The sequence below is a fragment of the Acartia tonsa genome, chromosome 9 (assembly GCF_053477335.1).
Source record: "Acartia tonsa isolate MP-2025a chromosome 9, ASM5347733v1, whole genome shotgun sequence".
Lineage (NCBI taxonomy): Eukaryota > Metazoa > Arthropoda > Copepoda > Calanoida > Acartiidae > Acartia > Acartia tonsa.
Genome location: NC_137268.1, coordinates 40,033,537 through 40,042,551, shown reverse-complemented (window position 1 = coordinate 40,042,551; position 9,015 = coordinate 40,033,537). Strand labels below are relative to the sequence as shown.

Here is a 9,015-nt window from a genome sequence, read left to right as displayed (position 1 = left end):
CCGCTGGGGTCGGTCTTCGACTTGCTGAATCATCTGAAATAAGGTCCTCATGAATGGACAGTTTATTCTAGAAAAAAAACCTAAAAAAAATAATAAATGTAAGTTTCTATGTTAGCTTAGGTAAAATGCACTTAAGCCCTGTGGGCAACCCAGCTAGCCCGCTGGGGGTTAGCTTCAGATTATTCTAATGCTTATTTTAGCTCTGAATTTGAGTTCTTTGACCTAAAAAACATATCATTTGATTTATCACATCATATATATTGGGGAAAATGCACTTAACCCCTGCGGGCCACCCACCTAGCCCGCTGGGGTCGGATCACCCACTTGCTGGATCATCTTAATAAAGTCTTCATTAATAGACACAGTTTATTCGAGAAAAAAACCTATAAAAATATAAGTAAGTTTCTAGGTTAGGTTAGGTAAATGCTCTTAAGCCCTGCAGAAAACCAACCTAGCCCGGGGGGGTTAGCTTCAGGTCAGTCTAATGCTAATTTTCGCTCAGAATTTGAGTTTCTTGACCTAAAAAACCTATAGTTTGATATATAACAAGATATATATTAGAAAAAATGCACTAAACCCCTGCGGGCCACCAACCTAGCCCGCTGGGGCTAGCTTCAGATTAGTCTAATGCTTATTTGAGCTCTGAATTTGAGTTCCTTGACCTAAACAACATATAATTTAATGTATCACAACAAATATATTGGGAAAAATGAACTTAACCCCTGCGGGCCACCCACCTAGCCCCTCATACCTAATCTAAAAGCTGATGACACTCCTAAGCTTTTAGCAGATTTAGATGTAATTTTATGCTTAAGTCCTAGATTACTATAAATTAAATTGACATCCTTCATTAAGGTAGAAGCTGAAATGGCGTAACGTCCATCTGCAACTAGGATTCTAAAAATAATTACTAATAAAAATTGTGAAAAATAAAAAAGGTAAAAGAAATGTGTGAATTTATTATGCTTAAAAAACTCGCCCAGAAGATTTCGAAGTGGTGCCGTTGCCTGTGCGTGGCAGAAGGTAGCTGGTATCTAAACAGGATGAATCTGATGAATACAACCGGAGCCTGTTATAATACAGGACTAGTAGTGAATAAAGACAGTACTCTGATCCGTTGAAGATAACATAATTGGTGGAACCCTCGAATCTAGAAAAAAATAATGTTTATGTCTTCGTGTAAAAAGATTTAAACAAATGATGTTCTAGATGAGATAAAAAATTGAAAAAATTCATTAGACTTTGTGGAATTTAAGCAGAATAAAATTGTAATTAGGAAAAGGTTTCCTTGGTAAAAAACTTTCGAAATTTCTAAGGTATATAAGATGTTAATTAAACGATAACTAGAAAAAATGTTTTGTAACCGTAATTTAAATTTTAACGAAGAAATTAAAACTAATAAGGTAGAAAAGAAATTTTGTATAAAATTTGAAATTAAAATTTTGAATTAAAATCAAAATTATCTGGGAAAGGTATTAAAAAATAAGTACCTAGGATCAGTTTTAGAAGATCTGAAGGTTATGGACATCGCGGGAGTATCTCCTAGTGTAGTAACTGCTAGATCACAAGCCTTCAAACGCAACAGGTCGGAGATGCGGGCACACAAGCTGTATTGTAAGTGTTGTGCCACGATCGCTCGGAAGGTTACAATTGGAATCTTAAGAACAAATAAGATTTCTATTAGAAAACAATATTAGTGTGAGATGAAAGAATAAAAAAGTGTAGAAACTCCGTATATTGAAATTAGTTTGGTCCGAAATTTTCTAAAGATCTATGGTAAAAAATTTGAGAAAATTTTATCCGAAGAAGGATTTATGAGCTGTGTAAAAAACTGATTACCTGGTCTGGATCCTTTAAAAAAGGTGTCACGTGTTTATCAATAGCCATAGTCAGATATTGGATGGGCAGTTTAGGCGCTTTCTTGGTTAGAGGCTGTTCTGCTGAGGCTCGTCTCGTGATACCTTGGTACATTCTCTCTATTTGGGGGGTCCAGGGGGATTTCATATCCAATGCGCTGGCGAGAAAGTCTATGGCGCCTGCCAGTCCGACTACGGCGGATTTTTTAGCTGCGGAGTCCTCTAAAAATTCTATATAAGCAGCTAAATCCTTCTTTGAGAAATTTAATAGAGTTTTATTTCTATTTCCGCAAAAAATTTCAAAACGTCGTAAAGTACGATTGTGAAGTAATTGTGTGGACTTAGTTCTTGATGATGCGGTTAGTTTTATGTGACGTTTCCTTCTTTCCGTGAGGTTGTATTTCTCTAAAACTGAAGGAAAATAGAGGGGGCCTCTCTTCTCTAGAGGTCTATTGTCTTTAAGGGTTTGTAAGGAAGCATTAAACTTATGATAATTAACGGTAGAGTGTTTGAAAGATGTTCTCATTTTAAGATGCTGAAAAAATTTTGTACAGTTCGTTAAAAAATATATTAATTAAAATTGAGGTAAAGGAATTGCATATTCTTTACCGGTGTGAATCAATAAGGCGAGAGTTTTAAACGTCTTATGGCCATTGAAAAAATTATTTGGTGTAGAAGCAATATAATAAGGATCCCAAAGAAGAAAATTTTTGACAAAAGAATTAAAATAAGATCCTTTAACAATACAATTCCAAAAAGGGTACGTCGGCCATGAGGGCAAAACTACTACTGCTGTTATATCATCATACAATTTTAATTTATTAAAAACACGAGAAAGTAGAGAAATTGGGGGGTGGATGTAGTAGCATTCTGAACTAGTCAGGGAAACTGTAAAAAAGTCAATATCGACACAATTTAGTAGCGGAAAAGGGGAAATAAATTTCTCTACTTTGCAATTTTTAGATGTTGCGAAACAGTCAATTGAAAATTTGATAGAAAAATAACTTTGAAGAAATTGAAAATCATCTAAACTAATTCCAAATTCATTTGAAGATTTAAAAAGTTTAGAGCCTAAATCTGCTAACGTGATGAGTGAGCTGTCTCGGGGCATCCACTTAGGTAAAATACGAATTGCGTATTGGAATTCCAAAAGTTTTAATTGGATTAACAATTTTTGAATTACTAAATTACGGCTTCCAATACGCAAAAAAGAGTAAAGACACATACTATCTGTTATCCAAATAACCAATTGCCCTTTAAGAGTAGCAAAATAATTGCTGTAGTGTTCGAAAGCTTTTATAATGCTTAAAAGTTCTCTATGGCCTGAAGATAATTCAGCCTCTTGTGGAGTAAATAAATAATCAGAAATAATTTTACAATCTCCAGCTTTGAAGGAAAAGGCTGAATGGTCGGAAGCGTCCGACACGAAAACATTACAATGTTTGTTTAAATCATTAGGATCAATGTTGTCAATTAAAAAAGAAATTTGATGGGGGGACAAAACTTCTATTGTTTTGGATTCAGTGCGAATGGGTTGTCCGTTTAAAGAAACAAAATGTTCTTTACAGAGGGACAACTCTTGAAACATGTCTGCATTAACAAACAAAGATCCTTTCCAACCGTACTGTGAGGTGTAAACACCTAGAGCATGGTTAGAATTTCTAGCTATTACACGAATAAAATCTCCATGACTAAAATATGCATGACATAATTTGCCTAAAAAGGAGGCTAAAATTTTAACATCTACAGGATCATTGGAGTCAAAAGCAAGTAAAATTTTATCAAGAAGAAATAAAACTTTTTGAATTTTTATGATGGGAAGGGAAATTATCATTTTACTACTATCGAGAATAAAACCTAAATATTGTATGCGTCGGACAGGTTCTAGTTGACATTTAGAAAGTTGGAAATGCCAACCTGCACATAGTAAAACTGATAATACAAAGTGTGTACTGAGAAGACATTTAAAATAATTTAATTCGACAGTCAAACCGTCATCAATATAGACACTAATGTCTATATTGTGACGATGACAAAAATGTTTGACTGGACGGATCAAGGCATCTACTAAGAAAACGGCTGAGGCAACCCCGAAGGGAAGCCTGAGGTATTTGTAAAAAGAATAGGAATTGTCAGCATTCTTGTAACAAAAACCAAAAAGTTCAGTAACAGCGGGATCTAGATGTACTTGGTGGTACATGCCCCGCAAGTCCCAAGATGTAAAAAATACATCCTGAGAAATGCGAGGCAGTACTGTCTTAATGTCGTTTAAGGAGACGTTCTCAGGCTGGAGAAGTAGATTGATATGGCGTGATAAATCGATGCACAATCTAAAAGCAGGAAAATTCTTCGAAAAATTTGAAAAAAGAATAATATTAAAAAATTTTGAAAAAACTTAATGAAAAATATTTCAAGAGGTAATACAAAAGAATGAAAAAGAAAAAGAGTTTTTTTATAAAAAAAGAACATAAAAACTTAGGGGAATCAAAAAAGGAATGTAAAAAATAAAGAAAGAAGAAAATGAAAATATAATTTATGTGTCGAAGAATTTTCCTGAGTTTAGTTGTGTTAGTTAAACTACATGTTCTACTAGCTACCGTAAGAGGCGAACAACAATAAGGCTGATGATCGATTTGAGCAATAATACCTTTGTCTAACAAGGATTGAATTTCTTGATGAACAAATTCAGGATTGCGAACAGCGCTATTGTTGTTTTTCTCGAAATACGGTAACACAGGAGATGTAAAAACTTAAAAATTAAAAAAGATAGATTATGGAGAATAATTGTAAAAAATTTGTTTAACAAAAGTAATATAAGTAAGTATAAAAAGAATTATTCTCGATAATCTACCTGGTTGATATCCAAAGGTAAGAGTTTGTAAAACAAAAGGTGGTGCATTAAGGATATTTTTATAAAAATTGATTGCTGTAAGCGAATGAATAGAATAAGCTGGAGAATAACTAGATAAGAATTCTGTTTGAATGTCATATAAACGTATATAATGATCATAATCTTCTGTAAAACAGAAATTTGTTAAAGAAGAAATATGGAAATTAGGAATATCTGAGGTAGGTATTGGTAAATTTAGATCTTGAATAGAGTAAAGAGGATTAGATTTATGATTTAGAGTTGGCGGAAGGACAGTCGTCGACTTTATGTCCTTCGCCGTTACAACCGTGGCAGCGAAGAGCTCCTCGACCTCGTCCTCTGGATCCTCTGCCCCGAGGGTTTGAGCCTCCATTGTGGTTAAACCGGCCGTTAGAGAAGCCGCCACGTGCTCCTCGGCTAAAGTCTCCTCGAAAGTCAGGTAACGAATCAGAGATGCGCTGCTGTTGCGAGGTGAGGTAGCGCCTGTTACCTGCTAGAGCTACTCGGTTGGCGTGGCCAATATTTTTAGAAAAGGCCAGTTCAATGTATCCTAAGGAGCTTTCAGCTACCTAGATAAAACGAAAATATTGATAAAATTATTATAAAATATAATGATAACTGCTGTATTAAAAGAAAGTTTCCGTAGAAAAATATTTTTTAAAAATGAAATTGAAAAAAAAAAAATGAAACTTCAATTGGAACGAAAGAATAGTTATTTCACGCACTATATTATAAAAATCTTTCCGTGGGTGCACGAGCCAATAAAACTGGTGCTAATCTATACTTGCGCATCCTTAGATATAATTTTATACTAAATAGTTTTTATGTAGGATGAACTGATTTCTATCTGCCGGATTCAAATAAATTGAGAAAATGAATGACATAGTTTTGATTAATGTAAGACGAAAAAAGAAAAGAAATTTGAATTTCTTGCCTTTATTGCTTGGTAACAGGCTTGCAACGACTGCTGCAAGTCGTATAACAGGTTCTTGGGGGCCTTCAACGCCACGAGGCGCTTCGCAGCGTCCTCGACGTAATTCTTAGAACGACAGGTGTCTCTTATGACACATTTTAAAAATGTGAGAGAGACGTCGTTCTTTTCATCCAAAGACTGAATAGAAAAAACTATGTGAGATTCCCAAGAAAAAATTTTAAATGTAAGAAAGATAATGTGGATAAAATAACAAAAAACTAATATTCCAAAAAAAGAAATTCGAAAAAATGTTGAATAGAGAAAAATTTTTAATGAATTTTAGAAAAAATACCCTTAACCCAATGTAACTACCCTTTTTTGTTGAAAAATGGACTAATTAACCCCTACATATATTAAAAAATATATGATTGATAAAAAATTTTAAAGTTTTTCTTACGTTGAGATGTTCGAATAAACGTTCCCGCTCGGCGTGAATGTCCGCAGAAGTCATTCCTATCCATGCTGGTGGGTCTGACAGGATTTCTGCTGCTCGCCGGAGGCGACGTCGAGCTTTCCGGCCACCTACTAGCTGGCTGCTGCTGTCTGAATCAGACGAGTGCCGCTTGCTTTTCTTCTTTTTCTTCTTCTTTCCTAAAGAAAGAAAATATATGAAGAAATATTTATCCGAAGAATAAATGTCAAATATTCAGTCAGCGCTTATAGAAATAAGGTGTTAAGAAATTTATATTTTAAAATTAAACAGTATTTAAAATAAATTTTTTGTGATAATATCATTAAGATTTAAGGAGTTCATGAAAATAATTGTATAAGAGAAAGGATTTTGTCTAATAAAAATACCTTTTCTTTTTCTCTTAGGTTCATCTGATTCCGTAGAACTCGAAGATGAGGAGAATGAACTAGATGAAGAGGAACTACTTGGGTAGCGTTTCTTCTTTTTCGACTTCTTGTGTTTGGGGGAAAAATCATCTAAAGAAAACATAAAAATTTGTTTAAATGTAATAAAGTAGAAAAAAGGTTTATAAGTGTGAAAAAAAAAGAAAAAATAAAGAGGGGAAAAAATTTGAGTTTCTAAAAGAAAATTTTATGGGGGTAAAAAACTGTCAAGAAGAAGAAAAAATTATTTGAACTCAAAATCCAAATTATTGAATCAAATCATGATTTTCTAAGTATTAAGTTTACCTGAAGACACTGAATCATGTCTAGCAGGCATTTTAACTCTTTCAGATTCAATCATGGGAGCTGCAGACACCAATGGTCGCGCTAAAGCTGCAGACTCTTGAAGTCGCGTTGTCATTTTTGGCGGCTGATGCATTTGCGGCACAAAACCTATCCCCGGCAAATACGAACCGGCTTGAGGGAGGTTATTTAACCCTAAAGGATCTTTAGGATCCTTTGGAATAATAGTTTGCGCAGCCGATGAAGGGCCTGGAGCTACAACCATAGAGGGAGCTGAGGCATTTAATGGAACCGAATAGGTTCTCGATAAACTTATGGTAGAAGCCACTGTAGAAGGTGCGGGGGGGGGGGGGATTATCCTCATCTGAGGAATTGTGCAAATGTCCTGTAGGAACAGGCATTTTAATTCTGAAGATGAAAAAATAAAAAGTGAAAAGATTTGAAAACAATATAAAGTAAAACATTTAGGAAAATCATGCAAAATCAAAAATACATGCTGTAAATTTAACAATTTTTTTAAAAAAAAGAAAAATTTAAATTGGAAGAAAATGAAATTAATTTAGAAATTTGCTTATGGAAATTTTGAAAAAATTAAGAAACTTTGTATAAGAAAAGAAAACTGAAATTTAGTAAATTATTCATTAAGAAGACATGACATGTTGGTGCGAAATTCGGCTTCCAATTCTTTAAAAGTTCGGCCAAACTCATCATAAACAGATTTAGTAGTGAAAAAACAATCTTTAAAATCATGGTTAAAATGCTCTAATTGATCACGAAGAATGAATACACGATTAATCATTCCTCTGACTGTTAGATGTTTGTTTGTGGCACTATGAAATGTGACAAAATAAAGAAGACAAAAAGTTAATCTCTCCTTAAGTTCACGGAGATTACAAAAATGAAATGTCCTGACATTCCTTAGTTTGTAATACTCAAAAGGTGTCATGATCACAAAGAATTTAAAAAACGATGATCTGAAAGAAATGTAGATACATGAATAGCTTAATATGTCAAATAGGAACTAATAAATATTGATGTAAAAAATACAAAAAATTAGAAGTAAAAAACTTTCCCATAATAATATGAAAAAAAAAAAAGGGGTTAGGGAGGGTGGGTGAAAACGTATTTAATAAGCGATGTAAAGAGAGAGTACTAACTCTATCGGTGAATTGAAAACGAATGAGAATATAAAAAACGTTTTGATTTAAAGTAAGTTTTAGGAGATTTCAACTCGTGTGACGGCAGGTTATAGAAACGTGTCTCAAGCGCAATTTTCGAGAATGCTCCGTAATTCATTGCAATCGATCAATAAAATAATATCAAATTTCTCTTAATTCAACAAAAAATGGCCATTTTGTAACTTCATGTTATTCCATTAAAAACGTCTTATTTCGTTTCCTTATGCTACAATTCATATTTTTTATCGATCGATATTCCATAAATTACTAAAGAATCCCCGAAAAGTAAGCTAAAAGAGTTAGAATATTGGGAAAATTCGAAGAATTCGAGAAGTATTTAGGAACCAATCTCCATTTACTATTGAAATTCTCCCGAATAATCCCAAATGCAAATAAAAATCCCCAAATGAAAATAGTAAATGATGTAATACGTTGAAATAGTATATATAATTCACTAAAAAACTAAAACTTACTGTTGAAAATGTATTTAAAAAGCGATGTAAAGAGAGAGTACTAACTCTATCGGTGAATTGAAAACGAATGAGAATATAAAAAACGTTTTGATTTAAAGTAAGTTTTAGGAGATTTCAACTCGTGTGACGGCAGGTTATAGAAACGTGTCTGAAGCGCAATTTTCGAGAATGCTCCGTAATTCATTGCAATCGATCAATAAAATAATATCAAATTTCTCTTAATTCAACAAAAAATGGCCAAAATAATATCTTTCAACAGAATGCCACTTTGATCTTTTGCACTATATTCAACCCTGCCTTTCCCTCCTCCCCTCCCCCAACAGGAAAACTCCCCCCCCCCCTCCAAACAATATCCACACCGCATATATCCATTCGAATTTAAGTTTGAAATTGATAGGTGTAAAATGTTTATCATTATAAACCTTCCCAGGACCTAAAAGAAGCTTTTTAAGAAAGGAGAACCATTTCGGTATTAAATACTGCTAGGACGACATTTAATTTATGATTAGTACAAAAATAATACTATAAA

General features: G+C 33.6%; 2 protein-coding genes across 2 annotated transcripts; both read right to left on the bottom strand.

Annotated features, from left to right (window-relative positions):
- Window positions 1–791: 791 nt before the first annotated feature.
- Window positions 792–2,220, bottom strand: LOC145328910 (uncharacterized). Its single transcript, XM_080172854.1, has 3 exons — window positions 1,840–2,220; window positions 1,491–1,657; window positions 792–1,150 (listed from the first exon to the last, which is right to left on the bottom strand). Exons 1-3 carry the CDS (start codon window positions 2,002–2,004, stop codon window positions 967–969), a joined length of 516 nt encoding a protein of 171 aa, XP_080028980.1. The 5' UTR covers window positions 2,005–2,220; the 3' UTR covers window positions 792–966.
- Window positions 2,221–2,291: 71 nt separating this feature from the next.
- Window positions 2,292–7,290, bottom strand: LOC145328909 (uncharacterized). Its single transcript, XM_080172853.1, has 3 exons — window positions 6,497–7,290; window positions 6,096–6,289; window positions 2,292–5,836 (listed from the first exon to the last, which is right to left on the bottom strand). Exons 1-3 carry the CDS (start codon window positions 6,636–6,638, stop codon window positions 5,618–5,620), a joined length of 555 nt encoding a protein of 184 aa, XP_080028979.1. The 5' UTR covers window positions 6,639–7,290; the 3' UTR covers window positions 2,292–5,617.
- Window positions 7,291–9,015: the final 1,725 nt, after the last annotated feature.